The sequence below is a fragment of the Hetaerina americana genome, unplaced genomic scaffold (assembly GCF_022747635.1).
Source record: "Hetaerina americana unplaced genomic scaffold, ioHetAmer1.1.p SCAF_4, whole genome shotgun sequence".
In the NCBI taxonomy this organism is placed as follows: Eukaryota; Metazoa; Arthropoda; class Insecta; order Odonata; family Calopterygidae; genus Hetaerina; species Hetaerina americana.
Window position 1 is genome coordinate 20809080 of NW_027286985.1, and position 18141 is coordinate 20827220.

At 40.8% G+C, this 18141-nt stretch overlaps 1 protein-coding gene across 1 annotated transcript in view; it reads left to right on the plus strand.

Annotated features, from left to right (window-relative positions):
• Positions 1 to 17386, plus strand: part of LOC139692375 (centrosome-associated protein 350-like) — a 97861-nt gene extending 80475 nt beyond the window's left edge. Inside the window, exons 8-9 of the mRNA XM_071590534.1 lie at positions 13451 to 13615; positions 16029 to 17386. Coding sequence (XP_071446635.1) covers positions 13451 to 13615; positions 16029 to 16859 — 996 coding nt within the window. The 3' untranslated portion in view covers positions 16860 to 17386. The remainder of the gene's footprint in view (positions 1 to 13450; positions 13616 to 16028) is intronic.
• Positions 17387 to 18141: the final 755 nt, after the last annotated feature.

The window sequence follows — 18141 nt, forward strand, 5'->3', positions numbered from 1 at the left end:
TCGTTGCATGTAACTGAAGCAGAGGCAAAGAAAGTTTGCGGCCAGGTACATCACGCTAAACGTTTTAATCCGGTCCGCGAAGGTGTCACGAAATGATTCACTCGGCAAAATTTACTCTGGAGGCCTCTCAAAGTATGCATACAAAGAAAAGCATGTGAATACTTCGTGCATGGGCCACGTTGCTAATCCATTCGTGCAGGTCCCACTCCGAGTGACTCTCTTGAGTGATAAAGAGTATTATGTATATTATTAATTGGAATCGTTTAAGGTTTTGCATGGACACAACTACCTCATAAATATTTTGTTTCTCTTAACAAAACACAACCCAACATCTTACTCTACAACAAGTAATCCCTCATCTCTGTATACTTCCTTCCTCCCTTTATCCGGTCCAACATCCCTATCCCATTCTTGCCCTTTCCTCGTTTGCTTAACATTCTCCCTCTCTTACTGTCTTCAAGATCCCATTGCCAATTAATATGCTTTTCATCCATTTTTCCTGTCTCCTTATGATTTCTCCCCAGAATCCCCCCTTCTGGCCCACCATTCTTAGCATTCCCTCATTTCTTTTCCTTTCCGTCCATTTTACCTTCTCCATCCTTGATGAGCGTAGAGTAAAAAACTTTGCGCTTCCACTTAAAGATTTAATACTTCACACGGCCATGATTTCGATGCTGCGCATCATCATCAGGTGACATACATGAAAACCTTTTCAACTTATATGATATAGTCCGGCTCCAAGAGGGGAGGAAGGTAGAGGGGGTGTGAAGTATTAAATCTCAATGTGAACGTGTAAAGTTTATTTTTCCACCCTCATCATGAAGGAATTCCGCAAAGTTCCGTCCGCCTGAAACCGTTGTTTCTCCATCCTTTTCCACAATCAAATTTCAAATGCATCCAATCCACGTCTATCTTCCTGCTTCAGTGACCATGTTTCCGCGCCGTACATAACTACGCTCCATATCAAAGTTTTGACAGGCCTTCTCTTAACATCTTTACTCAACGTCCCTGTCATCAACTCCCTCCTCATCCCAAATCGATCGCACTGAATTTCTAATTCACTCATCAATGTTTGCACCTTCGCTGACTGACAAACTAGAGATTGGTCATCAGCAGACCTAACTGATTTTACGAATTGCCCGCCGAGTATCATTCCTACCTGCAATTCTTTCCATGCTTCTTTAATCATTTCCTCCGCATATACGCTGAACAGCACCAGTGATAATGGACCACCCTGCCTTACACCTCTTCCTAACACTGCCCATCCGGACTCCCCGTTTCCCACTCGCACCTGAGCAGTCTGAGACATGCACAGGTTGCGGATTAGCCTCCTTTCCCTCCAATTTATTCCTGTTTTTTGCAATATACTTATTAGTTTTTCCCACTTCACTCTATCAAACGCTTTTTTGAAATCTAAGAAACAGGCAAATGCGTCCTGATTGTATTCTATACAGGCCTCTATGCCTGTACTCCTCTCGATTTCATTACTGCAATGCCATCGCGCGTACCTCTCCCCTTCCTAAACCCAAACTGATCATCTCCTAAGTAATCATTTGCCCTGCTCTCCATCCTTTCGTCGATGATCCTGAGAACAACTTAAGCTGCGTGGGATATCAAACTTATTGTCCTGTAGTCCTCACATGATGTAGCCTTTACCTTTTTCGGAATAGGAACTATCATTGATCTCGCAAAGTCTTCCGGCGAGATTCCTTCCTCATAAATGCTACGGATTAGTCCTTATAGACACTTCCACATTTTCTTAAACCTTTGAAAAATATCATCGCTCTGTTCATTTCCTCTGAAAACAATTTATTATTAGCCCTTGTTTTTCATTCATATGCTGTCTTAATTTTCATCGAAAGCATGACATTTTTATTATGATACCGGTTTTTCAGTAAATTACAGTCGATATTACGAATCTATATAATGGCTTAAAGTCAAAGGACTGTGTTAAAATTTTTATCCGTTCATCCATTGCAAGAAATTAGAATGAAAGAATATCATTTACGCTGGATGAAAGGATATCATTTTCAAGTCGGTTCTTTAATAATGTACACAGATGTGATATATATTTCCGGAAACATGTGTTTTAAGATGTTTCACCGTGAAAAAAACTCACTTATGGTTTGATGAGATGCGGATTTCGTGTTATTGACGTCTTACCAATGTCGTTCCGTGTGACACCAATATCTCCCACTTCCCAAAACCGTTCGCTCCCAGCAAAGGTTGCGGAAGAAATGTATATAATAATTATTATTCCCATTTCATTATAATTCCATGATATCGAGTCTTCCTCATGAAAGGACTTTCCGAGTTCGATATTCTCCTTTTCATAAATCCAGATTTGAAATACCCAAACTGATGCCAATAATTAAATAAAGTGGAGCTCTGATTATCTTAACGTTTTTCGTACCTAAACCAATTATGGAAATTTAGACTTATGTTTTTTGTCAAAGTAGTCTACATTTTATATTTGAAGTACCAAGGCACCCGAATTTAAAGTTCATTAGTTGTACCTTGGCGATAAAGATCGTCTTGCATTGTTTTTCGCAACTGAAACGGGGCTGCCACAGCGTTTATTTTTTTCACAGTGTGTTTAGCATGGCGTATGCTTAGCCTGATAGCTTGCAGCTGTTTATTTTATAATAATACTTGCGAAAAATTACCAGTAACAGGGGATGTGGCTGTCCAATGGCTTTGGGTATTAAGTAACTCAAACGGCATACGTATTTTCCGCCTACCAGATTCCAGCATGCGGTGAAATTAATTTAATTTTAAATGAAAAAATCATTTCAATTTCATTTGTCAAATAGTATTTTTAATTTTGTATTGTCAATTGTTTAAGTTTATTTCAATGAAATAATGATTTGGAAACTTTGCCGACTCAATGCCGTCCTCCGATACATATTTTACGACAGAATGGGAATATTGTGCTGCAGAATTCACATTTTCTTCCTGTAAACGTTTTACACTAGCTCTGGAAATGGTTTTCGTTTGTTTAGCCGCCATTCAAAGATGCTCAAGGCTTCTTTATGTTGACATTCCGGGATATAGGGCATTTCCACACCTATAATTTCACTTTGCGTGGCGACCTGTTATAGCAGGTGGGTCCCACGTGAAGCATTGCGACCTCGTGATGACACCTACTCGTCCAAATGAGTCGCCTAGTCAATGAGTTTCAAGTTGGCTGCACAATTGTTGCCTCATCTTCCGACCTTCGAACAAATATCCCCCGGATTCCGTTGTGAGCCCGGGGGATATTTGTTCGAATAGGTGAATACCTTTTCGTCCTCCGGTAAGCATCCCTCGTAGGAAAGTATAGATATCTATATATTTTTAGCACGTTAGCAAATTAGTGAGTGCACAATCGTTATCTCGGCTTTCGAGGATCGAATAGCGCATTCACGTGGATTTTTTCCTGACCTTAGCACATCTTGTGCTTCGCCTACCCCGCAACATCCAGGCAGTACGTATACTTGACAAGGAATGCCATTTTTTTTTCTTCCCATTCCTCCTTCCCCCACACGTCCACTAAATTTCAATATGTGCGACGATGGGAAATCTTTTTCCCGGCTTTCAGCGCGCGAGAAACTCGATAAAATTAGTTTATTCCGCGCGCGGCGAATAATAAATTTCTCGTCTCGCCGCCGCTACCGACGACGCGCTGAGCCGCCGTGAGGAGAGCCTAGCTCCCTTGGGTGCCCACTTATCATCGCGACATTCCGACCATTCTTCCTCCCTCCGCGGGCACACACAACCAAACATCCACACTCCCCTTCTCTCTCTCCCACCTCTCCCTTCCCTCCGCCCCCCTCTTCGCCCCCGCCCCTGTGGGCTGCTAGTCGGATTCACCTTCCCGTCCGCTTCGTAAATCACACAGGCATCGCCTTGTTCGTTCATGGCGACTGCTGTCCTCGAGAGAGCTCCTCCCCGCGACGACCTCCGCCCACCCAGCTCTTACCTACCAAGGCTGTACGGTCGGGCCGAGTTAAGCCCGTTCAATCGGTTAACCCAGTTAATCAATTAGCGGAAGGTTAACGCCTGATAACAGGAGGGGTTAATAGGATAAAAGTGATGAGCCAGCTGACGGATCATTCTTCATGTATTTTCTGACCGATTTATTTATATCTTTGGGCAAAGCTTTTGTTTTGATATGTTTAGCCGAGCTAGCTGGCAATCTGAAAGGCAAATCTTCTCTGAAACCTCGGAAAACTCTGTCCCGCGGAATTTGAATGGCTTCCATTGACACTGCATCAAATTCCTATGGATTTTCATGGAACGTTATTAAAAGTTAATCTGGAGGATGATTGCATCATTGGGTGCAGGTGAGATTGCACCACGGCGAAACCGTGGCCGTAGAAAATAAAGTATAATTGTGGAAATAGTGGAGTTCCATTTCGGTAGAGCTTACAAGATGAAAGATTTCCAACAAACGAAGCCCGCAGCTTTCCTAGCATGTTCACTGGCAAACCTGGGGCCCGCTTATTGCTGGTGGATACCCAATCTTTGCTGATTTGCTGATTGGTTGAATAGCGAATTCAAGCTCAAAATACTTATTTTGCAACGCCTACAAATCGTCCACATTTCACAAGAAATGATTTAGAAAGTTCTATAGTGTGCTAAGGAATCCTCCCGTCAAAGTTGGAGATGAAAGAATTTCGCTGTTCAGGAAGCGGAATCTGCGACGATGGAGATCGTTAAAGAATAGGCCAGGCAAATGATACATTAGTATAATAAAGATCAAATGGAGGGGTAGAAAGGGTTCTGATTAGGAGAAGAAAGAACTCGGAACATTACTTAAATCGATAATTTCTTTAGACGCGATGTCCTAAATAGGGAAAAGTGAACGGGGAGGGCTAAACCAGAGACTGAGTTAAATCCCAGGAGAGGCGTATCAAACATATAACGACGTATGTTATGGAGAAGAAACGCTTATTCATGAAGAGGTTAGCTGATTGAATAATTGAGTGTCGAGCCGCGTCAAGCCAATGTAAGGATTTATGAAAGTTGATAATGATGACGACGATGTTTTAAGTGACTAGTGAACTGAATCGTATGCATTTTAAGTTACGGGCCCATTGGATAGCCCACTGTTATATTCAGGCTTAACTGCATGAGCCGCCTGAACCAGCTGAATCGTCTGTCTCCTATTGGTATACCCCTTATTCTCCTGCCCACCGAAGTTCAATCGACACACCCCCGTTCATTCCACCACACCCCACGCGTCCCCGCCCCTTTGGAAGAAGGCGCAATAAACGCTTGAAGGCATCGTTTCCCCCGTCATTTTCCATCGCGCACATCCCCTCCACATCCCTGGCCCGCACCCCACGCCCCGCCTCAAGCCCTCCCTCCCTCCGCCGAGTTGCGTGGGAGGGCCGTATTTACACGCACGCGAACGGTTGTTGCTGTTTCGCTCCTCTTCTTTCTTTTGCGAGAAGGAATAAGATAATGAATCAATTATGCGTTGCGAGGGCCAAGGTGCGGCGTTAACCCCCTCGTTAACGCGCGGACATGTTTATGGCGGCACCATTTCTCATCCCATCTCCCGAAAATGCCTCCTTCAAATCCCGTATTTTTTTGTACCTTCGGCCGATGTAATGTTTTCTGCCAAATAGGTTTGTGGGATTGTTTATTCCGCTCAGACTCAGATCCGCCCTCTTCCGTCCGGCCCTGTCTTCTTCCTTGAACCCACGTTCTCCCGCGCTTCGTAAGAAGCTAGGGCGATTGATGATGAAAATAGCATTTCGAACGACCCGCCGATTTGAGAGCCAAATTTGATGGGCAACCGAGAGACCCAAGGAGTAGAAAAATGTTGAAATCCTACTTTTGTTTGTTGCTTTTGTTGGGCATCCTCTTGGGCAGCAAACCTAATCTTAAGAGTCTATTTTAGGATATCCTGGTGTCTTCGTTAGAACTGTTGCTTTTGCCTTCTACTTTAAAAATAGCAGTCACTCTGTTTGGCTGTGTTTTTCTGCCCGAAGAAATGAATGGGGTGTATTTTTCGTGTTCCCAGTTCGAGATTCATTTTCGGAAGTTTTTTTCATGAGTTATCAGCCCTTGCGGTCGTCAGATTTCCCTGCTGTGTTTTACGGGATCTTTTCACTGGGGTTTGCGTCTATGATTCTAGACTTCTGGAGCGAGCAAGAGATCTAGGGAATTTTCTAGAGCTGGGATAGCTCGCTGAGTCGTCACATCTAGTCAGTCAGTCGTCTCACCGTTAGAGGTGAGCAGAAACTAATTTAGGCATCGTGAAAAAAAAGTCACGAGTTCGATCAAACTTTAACTCGGTAGGTCTCATCTCACATGTTAATATGGCACTCAAAACCCAGTTAACTGACTGATCGTAACTCATAATTTAGCGCGACATTACCCTTTTCAGTATTTTAGGCTGTGAATTGAATAAATTTTCTTGATGCGAATGAAAAAGAATTTACATTTTGTTCCCCCATCCGGACCATAATCACCGCTTAATTCATAGATAACGTTTTCGCATTTGAACGTTATATCGGCAATGTCTTGGTCCTTAGGTCAAAATGTGGGCTTTCAATCTTTACGGTGCTCGCAGGCGTCCTGCGTTTAGTGTAAATTGCGTTTATATTTCATCCGAGACAATGGTTCATTGTTTTCAAGGAGGGCTAATTCTCTTGTCATGCTGAGTAATGGCAGCGGATAGAACTCAGGACCTGCGGCAATTATGTGTTTGGTTGTCCTTTTTTTTAAAGGAAAACACTCGCGTAGACGATTCCCCACCCTGTGACTCACTTTAGGCATTACTCACTGGCGCTTCTTTTCAGGTGAATGAAAGATCGCACGGGGAGGGTGGGGGAGACTACCCACATTCCAAATAGACAGGTACGGCGCACAGCTCGCGGCAATTCGCGTGTTGTCAAGGCCGAACTTCTGCATTTTCGGCGTTTGTGCTTGCTTATCACATCCTATAACTATTTTAGATCCGCCATTAACATCTAACACATTAGTCTACCTCTCCCTCTGAATGCGATCACGTGACTCCTCCGTTTTGAATTTGGATCAGAATATAGTAAACACTCCGTGCTTATGTAAGTACTCGTAACGAATGTGTAGTTTCCGGTCAATATGCGGCAACACAGGCAAAGTACGTCCTTTTTTTACCCATTTTACTTGATTTAAGCTGACCACTAATTGGCTCACGGGCAACGCCCCCTCGACATTCTTCTTTCAAATGGCGAACTCTTAAGCAACTTGTTATATCGACATTTTGTCGCGGTATATCGAAATTTAGTGTCTCTTTTACGTCACACTTCCTCTAAAGCCCTCCGCCAATGTAGGCGGGGGCTATCCTCGCGTTACATTCTACTGTCACACTCTCCCAGGACCTTCGCCCCCCCTCCCTGCCGCGTGGCGCGTCATGAGGAAGGCCCCTATTAGGGGTGGAAGCGAAAACAGGCGAAAAGGATTAGGAGCTCCAACAGAAATCGGGTGGGGGGAGAGAGGGATTTGGCGTCAGGGAGTGGACTGTGCGAGAGAGGGACACGGGCCCGGAGTTACACCTGGAATCCGCCCCTGGTCCGTCCCCTTTTCGGACCTTGACCGCGAGCGGCCGAGAATGAGAGCCCGCTCGCGAGGAGGGAGAGAGAGAAGGAGAGGAAGCCGGCGGTGATGTAGCATCGACAGCGGGGCCCTGGTTCCGCGGGAACGGGCGGGGAGGGGGAGTGGCCTAAGGGGAGAACTAAAGGCGCGGTGGAGAGGAGGGGGGAAGGAGAAAGGGGATCCACTTCCTCCTCTCCTCGACATAGATGAGTGTTTGCGGCCCATCGATGGTGTCGCACCGGTGTCCGCCGCGGAGACGGGACCCCTCCGACCAGCGCCTCGCAGGCGGCAGCGCCGGGACACCGCGCCCGTCCTCCGCCCGACAACCGCCGCCGTCGCGCAGGAGAAATCCCGCACGTGGCTCACGAAAGCTCGTTGCGCCAGTGAGTGAAGGAATCTTAACTCCCCCAGCCTCTTGTCTCTCTCGCTCTATGTCCCCTCTCCCCATCCTGACCCCTCCCCCACTCCTCCCACCAACCCCCACCATATCACCCCCGCCCCTTAGTCCTCCACCCCACGAGTCCAGAACCCCTCCTCTCTCCCTCCCGCCCCACTCGTTCCCCATCATGCTCCTCCCGACCCTCACGCAGAAATTTGCGATTCTGTCGTCTGCAAAACGCTGCGTCGGGCTACGTGCCGTCGTCGTAGGTCGTCCCTAGCGGGTGCCGCCGCGCGCGATCGTAGGGAAGGTTCGAGGGAGAGCCTGGGATCCGACTCGTCAGGCTTGTGTGCGAGGGAAAGCGTCGCGTCTCCCCTTCGACAAGCACGCTCGGATTATCCCCGGTCCCCGCACTCGTCCGCTCCACCCGCCGGCGATGGTCTGGCATCCCCGACGGTCCGACCTTTCGCGAGGTGCTTGTCGGCGGTGCAGCGAGACTAAGCCGGGCGCTCAGCCCTGCTTAGTGCTGGTCCCAGCACCGTGCCATGGGGTGTGCGTCAGTGATGCGGTGAAGGGCTTGCAAGAACTCCCGGAGCCGTGCGTGATGCCGCTGGTCTGACCCTCGCGACAGTTTGTGTTCGTTATCGTGGTGCTTGGATATGTAGGTTTTGGTGTCGGCAATTTTTTTTCCTTGCCCAATTATGTGCTTCGGAAGATTACCTGATTGTGAAACGGGTTTTCTTTTGGTTGGTTGGTTTTCAAATTCCGGAAGTTATCGAAGATTAAGATTTTATCTCGGCGCACCTGCCGAAGGAGAATGTTGGGATGTTTGTGGAACAAGGTAATTGATTCCTCTCCGTGTTTATTATTCATGCGTAAACTGCGTTTTATTATTTATTCGTAAATCCGATTGAAAAACCTCAACAATATCTTGCTATCATAGCGTCTCTACGAATGCACTTCTCATTTATTTAAATGATGAGATTATTTCCCCCTCGGATGATTTGAGAACGAATAAAAATCCTATGCCCAATTAAAATATTTTCATATTTACTTAGCATAAGAAATTTTCGCGAGTTACTATCTCTAAATATGAGTGCAGCTCCTTCAATCTGTAGCAAAAGCAGTTTGTTAATCTTATTATATTCTTAAGAGTCAAAACTGGTGGAAGTTAATGACTGCAATGCTGATAGATATAGTGGTAGAATCTCCTGCATTTAACTCTGATTTAAAAAGGCCTTTGACAGTCATTTCAACTCTGTTTATTTAAACCTTGATTTTCCCTGTGTAGTGTTGTAGTCAAGCTCATTACAGTTGCTACAAATACTTGGATTCGTTTCTTTATTTTGAAAATCAAGGCTCTAAATGTTAAAAAAAATTTGAAAGTTACCTTAATTTGACTTAGATTACTGAAATACTGCAAGCTTTGTATTTGTAAGTTTAGTGTGATAGAGTGCTACATTTCTTATTGTAGAAATGTTGTGGATTGTACATAGCTATCAAGTGAGGAAGCTTGTTTATTTGGAGGTAGGATTATGCAGAGTTAGTTTAATATTGGAACCATAACTATGCATATGTATCCACGCAATATGTATGTGTGTCAGAAGTGTCTGTCCAGTCAGTCAATCTAATAGTTGGTTTGACCTCTGTTGACATGATTCACACCTAACTAAGACTGGAGGCATGTTAAATTCATGTTTTCAGAAGTTATGGATAATTTCCCTATCCTGTTCAATCATGCACTTTCCAATGAAATTCTTTCTAGTGGCTATAAAACTGGAAAACATGGATTTTGTGTGTTTAATCAAGGGGTATTGCTGGGGTATATGATGTCAGGATCCTTTTTTCTGTTGTCAGAATATTCTACCCACAAGGCCTCTTCTGTGCCACTTTTTCAAATGTGCAAAGAAAAAATGTCGCAGCCTACCTTTGTATATTTACTTCAAGCTTGTTAATGGGCTCCTAAGTACCTGTGTGTTCATCCATACATATATAATAACATCACCCAGAACTTCCATAGGATAGAAGGGCATTGTGGTAAAGTTTGAGTTTTAAAATGATAAGCTTTTTCCTATTTTCATTCAAGGACATTAGCAAAAACCTTATTGACCAGCATCAAACTTCACACCAAGTAGAAGGGTACCTTGCAGAAAAAATGGTTTATCAGAAAGAATCTGGAAAATAGACATTTGTTTACATGCAATTTGCATTCCCATGAAATGTGGAAAATTAGGATAATTCCTTATTATGCGTAGAAATTGAGATAATGTTTTTGAGGCTTAAAAAATATACTATTTCTGCAATGTTTCAAATTTTCAAAGGCTATTAGCCATACAAATAAAGCATATGTACTTTTAAGTGCAAAATTAAAATCCTATCCTCAATAGCCTTACTGGCTAAACCACTCAGCTGGACATCAAGGCATTCGAGTTCTAATCCTGGTCAAGGCCAATGATTTTTACACTATGAAATTGTTGAATTGTAAATCCTATCCATATGCCCTCACAGAATTTTCATCTGGAGAAAGAAAATTTTTGTGTGGTAAAATGTGGAAAAATTTGGAAGTATTTTAGATCCTGAACTTATTTTAAGAAAAATTTTAATTTTCATTGAGGAAAAGAGGCTTCACACGTTGTTCAAACATTCATTGCAGTTGTAAGGGTCCTCTTTCAAAAACATAGGAAGCATACGAGAAACCCCCTCTCCATTTCAGGTCCAACTCCATTTCAACTCCATAGCTCATAAGGGCAATCTTCTCCCATCGCACTGATTAGTCTTCTCACCAATTCTTTGCAAGTAAAAAATAATGTTCTTAAGTTTTCCTTAACCTATCACATATCGTTCCATAACTGTAACGGTGATGAAATTCAAAGAACTGCAGAAGATGTTATGATGATGAATTTCCACTTTTCGTACTCTGATTTGTACAAAGAGGCAGAAGTGTTTGGGATGAGGTGAATGATTTCTCTCCTTAATGATCTGATGGCTTGCTAAGTCATCATTACATCAATGAGGAAATTTCTGTAGTCATAGAAATTCGCTCATTTGAGAACACAGTAATAGAGGGGAGACCTATTGCATAGTGAGATGGGCATGGGAAAAGAATTGGCATGAAGAATGGAGTGAAGGGAGGTAGTAAGCATCCAGAACTGAAGAACAGTTTAATATGCTCTTGAGTGTGTGTGTCTAGTTAAACAAACCTAAGAAATGTGGCCGTGATCAGTCAGCTACAGCTTGTTCTTCACCACAGATGCCATAATTGCTAATAATAATTTGTAACTTGTTTAGTGTCATATCACAGGCACTCAGCCCTCGGCTAGGAAATCTTTGCTTCATTATTGGAGCTATTAGTAGATCTTGAACTCCATTCATTGGTCATGGCCAATAATTGTTTCATTGTGAATCTCTCATTTCATTAAAGTCATCTTCACATACCTCACGAATCTTCTTGCATTGCTTCACAAATTTGAATGGAAACCGATTATGAAATCCAATAATGGATTGTATAATTAAGAGTGAAGAGTAGAAACAGATGTGGTAATAACATGTTTATACTTTTTCACATTGGAAAATTTTATACTTTCACATATTGAAAAATAGCACTATTTTGTAAATCGCAAATTTAGACCTAGGATATACTTCACCACTGCCTTGCATAATCATCATGTTCTTCTGGCCAACCTATTTCTTTTATAAGATTTCAGGACATTTTTGTGAGCAATACTCATTTTCTCAAATTGAATTTTTATTTGCTCACTATGTTTGCACATTTTTGCCTACGAATATCTCTCTGTTCAGCAAAATAAGCCTTAAGTTATTTTGAGATGTCATGTGTCAGGAAGTAATGGAATCAGTTTATCTTGGTTCCTGATTGGAAAACTTCAGTTATCTTTAATTGTGATCTGAACTCATATGAACTTAAACAAACCTAAATTTAAAGTAATATATTATTTCTGTATGAGATATAATTAAACTGAAGCAGGTCCACTGGTAGTCACCTTGAAATTTCTTGTATAAATTGTCATACCAATCAACAATTGGCATGAATGGCTCAATAGGCAATATGATGCCGTTTGGTACAATGTGACTTCTGTGAAGTCTGCTGTTCAAATTCATGTTTAATACTATAGGCTACAATTATAATTGTTAATATTTAGAGATTTACCAGAACTATGTACTCCAGAAATCGGAAACTGCACTTCATGCCTCCACTGGATATCCTGTAGCTACCACAATTTTGATAAGATAAATACTATGGAATAATCCATCCAATAATATGGAATTACTTTTCCCTTGTGATTCCTTTTATCCTATGCTCAACCCAACCTCCTCATCTTCCTTCAAGGTATTTCAAATATTTTCTATAAAATTTTATGTTAACATCTTGCAGCATATAAAACTACAGTATGGTATAATCTGCCATTCATAATGGGTGCTGCATTTATTGCAATTTAATGATGTGATTACTGAATAAAGTCCTTGACAAGAAAGAAGCTCACATCTCCTTAAAAGCCACCTCTCTGGGTTCATTGCTTAGTTGGATGTTTTATTTATTCATTTTTCAACCATAGTTTTGTTTGAAGCTAGGTGTAATTTAATTTTGTGTGTTCATTTTGTAAAAAAAAATTTACTTCCCTGTTGGCTATTCACTCATTTTGAACAGTTCAATAGTAAATGATAATTATTAAAAGTTATCTACTGTGCTTGGGTAGATTTTTGCTTGGTCCATGCACTAAACCACTGTATTTCCAAGCCCAGACTAACATGACACACAATATCAATTGCGTATTAAAATAACCCAATCCTTAGCTCTGTATGCTTTCTACCTCTCTTAATCACATCCTAAATGCTTATTCTTTTCCTTCAATGTTCTGTTACCGCATTCAGCATCCTGTTGTCTCTCATTATCTTTTGCATTCACTTATCCTGCCTCTTTTGAATTACCTTCAACAACCTACTCTCTCCCCCTAGCATACCTAAAACTTTTGTTTGGTGGTTTTCCTTTCCATCCATTTTATTTTCTCCTTTCCATTTCATGCCCACATCTCAGAATTCTCCATTCTATGCTTTTCTTCTTGACTTAATTACCAAGTTTCCAGCCAGGCAAAACTACACCATATCCCATAAAAAATAATATATAAAATATCCCATTGAGAGTTGAAATATGAAAAGTGCTAATTGTGGCACAATTGGCATATCCAAGATTTCTGTACACAATGGCTTTGTCGTAAATCAGGGTTCCTGGAAAATATTCAAATGAATACACCTCCTCATAAGATGCCGGAGATAGATATTTTCAAATCCATGAGTTTATTGAGGCATCGTAACTTGCATCCAAATTGACTCATATTTCTTCCTGGAAATTTTGCCAAGTATGAGTATTTAGTTTTGAAAGAATAAAAGTATTGTTTTTAGGTGAGCTGTTGCCTTCATCTACCAAGGCATCCCATTCCACTTTTTATGGTTTTCTAATTGATACAGTTCCATTTCTTATCCTGTCAGGTTGAACATGGTGGAAATTTGGGTGGTTCAGCAGGCAGTGGAGGCTCTCCTGGAACGGACAATGAGGCCTTCTCTCAGGATTGGTTTGAGGAAGATTTTGGCCTCAACAGTAGCCTGCGAGAGGTTGAGGAGATCCAACTGCAGCAGCTGCAGATTGAGCGGGAGGTAATGCAGGATATGATTAGCTTGTATTAAACTATGTAACTTCTCCAAAATGTTGATATAGCCATGTTGGCATGCAGTTTAGTTACATTAGCACGCATTAGTTAAATTCCTGTGATGGATATTGCTATATTAATTTTAACTAAGTGTCAGAATGCTGTACTTGAAATAATTTCATTTATTTAATACTCTGAAAATTCTTATTCTATTCTAAATGCTTTCTGTTCTTATTCCAATTCTCTATTATATCTGTTCTTATTCCAATTCTCTATTATATACTAAAAAATCTATTTATTCTCTATAAACTATAAATAGGTAAAATAATGTTTATTTCAATTCACTTTTATGACTTTCAATTCATTCTTGATTGAACCACATACCTCCACCCTAGAGTAAACATCCTGAAGGCTGCTTTTGTTGAGTGAGAGTAGTACCTCGTTTCATTTTGATTCCCTAGTTCGTGAGATTCACACATGCGAGGTAGGGAGGCCAGATCTTTTCCCTTTGCCACTCTGTGTGAGTTCATATAAAGCTCTGTTACCCAGAAAATCACCCCACTTGGATTTTAATTGGTGTAGGCAGAACCGTGACCTGCAATCTCAATTCTCACTCTGCCAAGTAGGCAAACCTTAACTAGTTCATATTCACAAATTTTTGTATCTTTTAAATGTAAAGGCTTTAACGGGTCCTTCAATCAATTATTCTTCAGAAAATTGATGAAAAGGAGAATAAATCACTGCTTTTCTTCTCTTGAAGTTATTCCTTGCAATATTTAATTTTACAATGATAAGCTACATTTCCTGAGTACAAGTCATATTTTGGAGCATGAAGAAGTTTCCCTGAAATATGACCAGAGTGTGTGTACTTTAAAAAGGTGTCTCAGTAGTGGGTTAGAGTAATTCACTATTGACGGGAGGCTCCTGAGTTCGATTCTTGGTGATGCCTGTGGACATCACCAACTTAACCAGGTTGTGCCATTTTTCAGGCACTTGAATTGGAAAAATCAGGGGGCCTGGAAAAAGAAGTGATAATTAATGATTGAATTTCATACACCATAGGGCCTGGCATGAATTTGAGCTGTAATTCTATTCTTATTATGAGTGCTTACTTCTTTTATTTTTCTTGGCTTGTAATTAGTGAAATTATTCTGCATTCTGATAGAATTAGAATGAAAAAACTCTGAATGACTGTAGAATCAGTATAATTGTTGGTAAACAATAGGATCGTTAGCACCTGCTGCATCAAGCCATGTGTTTATATTTTGTTCAGGGGTATTGTAATGGTCCCTGCTACTACAGGTAAAGGTAGAAGTAATAATACTGGTGCGAAAACAACTGCACTTAGAAGTAGTGGTATTTTATCTAATTTTATCCCTGGAGATTTTTTATATTGTAATAGTGATAGAGTCAATGACTCCTAGAATAGAATTTTCCTGCTAGGTATTGCATCTATGGTATTGAGGTTTCCAAACCCTCCAATTATAATTATCACCCTGAAGAAGATTATCCCAATTGCATGTGCTGTTACTACTGCTGTTATCCCTCTCTTATCAAACCAATTTTCAGGATAATTGTAGTGTGGTTTATGCTAAAGAACTCTTGAATAGATGAAAAATTGCATGTGTTGAAATGTATGATTTCATAAAATTTTGAGCCTTAGTTATTAGCATAAAATGTGTATATTTTAAAAGCAATAGCATAGTTGCTATTCTGAACAATTCTTTTTGACTTAAATTGTTTTTTTAATAATTTGTGAGTCAAGTGAAATGATTATATGAATAATAATGTGAAGTACTAAATGATTTAACGTTCATACGAGTTCAATCATAGATCTTATCCTCTGTAATTTATATCATTTGCAAACATTAGACCAAAACCGGGATTAATAGCACTGCTGGCAGTAGTCAATAATTTTGCTTGCAAGCAAAATGATTGATTGCTGCCAAGGTTTTCCTGTGATATAATGCATTCTTGGTCTTCTATTATCTAGTTGAAGCAGTTCCTCCACAGAATATTAAATGGCCTTATAATTTTCAGCAATTATTTTTCAGAATGAAATTGAATTTTCTGTTACTGTGGACTATGAAAAAAAGGGAAACATGGCAAAATGTTCAATAAGTCATACTATGAAAATTAATTTAAGACAGTTATATTTATTAAGTCCCTCATTCTATCTTACTAATAATAATAACCTAAATTTTTGTGACATGTATACAAACCATTTCTAGTTTTAAATTTTAAACAGAAATTTTGCCATGTGCCCAGCATTACCAGAAAAGGTAATCTGTGAAAATAAAGAACATCTGTCAATTCCATCATCCATTGTGTTCTATAGAGACTATAGGTTTTAAAATTATTGTATGTTTTTTTATTGCTTTGTCATGCATTCTGAGATACATTATCATTGCTTATTCCAGATTGAGCAGCTGCAGTTGGCACAAGCCAAGGAGCAGCAGCAAAGGAGTTATCCATATAACTTCTACATTCGGGAAATTCCGAATAAACCTCCTCCACCATACACACCACCTGAAGAAACTCCACGCCTTTCCGCGGCAATTGGTGGCCCAATTTCTCCCCTTGGAACTCCTCGAGATCCATCCCCAAGGGCTGTCATCCCTACGGAGCAGGAGGAGGTAGCCAGCTTGCTGCAGTGTGCTGTTGGGGAATTTTATGACTGCTGGAATCGCGGAGAGAGTCTGGACTCAGTGGACATGCCCCCCTCCTTCCAGTGCTCAGTGCCAGAGGAGGAAGAAGAGCAGTTGAGTGAGAGGAGCGTTGAGGAGATGCTGCAGAAGAAAAGTAGGTGGTCATATTCTCAGTTCCTGTTTGACCTTAGCAGGCAGCTGGTGGATGAGGCTTTGGACAATGTTGAAGGGGAGAAATGGGTCAGTGTGCCAACCAAGTTTGGCAGCCGAAAGTTGAAGCCCACCCTGCCACTGCCGAATAAAAAGTGTTTTGTGGACGAGGTTGTTAAACAGGGCCTTGTCACTTTGGGTTTTATCCCGAGGGAGACACGGGACAATATAATGTTCAGTTGGACTTTGAAGAAAAGGGATCGAATTGATGAGATTCTGATGAGGGAAGTGCAAGAAGAAGACAGGTACTGGACCAATTTTGATGAGGAAGAGAAGTATCTCAAAGAGCAGTTAGCTGAATCTCTGTTTGAATTGCTCCTGGTGGACACATCCAAGGCAGTGGCTCTAGCATTCGGGGGTAGGGCAGAAAGGATGTCCGGTGCCAATAGTTGATTGATTTTGTGATGACATTTGTGTCGTATTACACTGGGAAGAGACTTGGTCTAGTCACTTCATTCTGATTGCCAAACAGTGATAGATCGTGCTGTCTAATGTGCCTTTAGAGTTGTTTTCACATGTTATCAGTGTGCATGGAGTGGGCATGCATCTAGGGTATGTACTTCAGATACAACTGCCCCTGATTTCTCTCAGTGGCTCGTACACGCTTTACATGCACAATGTCTGTATTTTTTTGTGCGATGTTTCCATACTATTTCTCTTTTGAAATGTTTCGTATTTTTTTTTTACTTTATTCAGTATTGGTCTGAATGCTCAATGTTTAAGTGATCCTTGTGAGTGCATGTAAAAAATTTTAAAATATATATGTTTGTGATGTGCAGCCATAAATTATTAAGCTTAAATTTGTTATTGTTACATGAGCAATATATTTCTTTCAGACGAAAGAATAAGTTGAAGAAAATTTTGAACTTGTATGTAGAATGAATGGTAACACTTCAAATAAACTAACATTCATGAATAGATATTCGGAAGAGTGGACTGTTGCCTTTTCATTTATTTTAAATGTAAGAAGAGCTACTCATTTATATAACGTATTTTTTAGTTTAAATTTTGTTTAAACTCTCAGGGTCTTCTGCTTGGGAACATTTTTATGTCCTTGGCACCTTTTTAAGAAAAAATTTTTGTGCCCTTCTTTTGAATTTGGCTTCATAATTTGCTTCGTACAGTATCTTGAACTTCTTTTTGTTGGGAAGTATTATAAATATATCAATATGGTGGTGGGTATGGTGGGGGAGGAGAGTGGCTTGTTGGGAGAAATTGTAAGAAGACAGGAAAAATGGATACAAACCATATTCATTTCCAATGGAATGTTGAAGACTGATAGAGGGGAGAATGTTAGGCAAACCAGGAAAGGGCAGGAATAGGATAGGGATGTTGGATGGAATCAAGGGAGGAAGTATGCTGAGATGAAGAGGGGCTTGTTGTAGAGTAGCATGTCGGGTTGTGTTTTGTTAGGAGAGACGAGAAGTATTTGGCTATTGTGTCCATCCAGAACCTACCTTAACCAGTAGATTATTGATAGGTATTAATAATATTAATAACCAGTTAGTAATAATAGGATTTTTATGGAAAATGATAGGCAAAATTCTTTAAAATGTCATTTTTGTACGTGTTTCTGGATAGGAAACCAATAATTACTAAGAAGATGAACTGAAAATCTGTATTGAATATTTTAAATTAAAATATTAATCTTCCATCATGTCAAAGATGAAAGTTT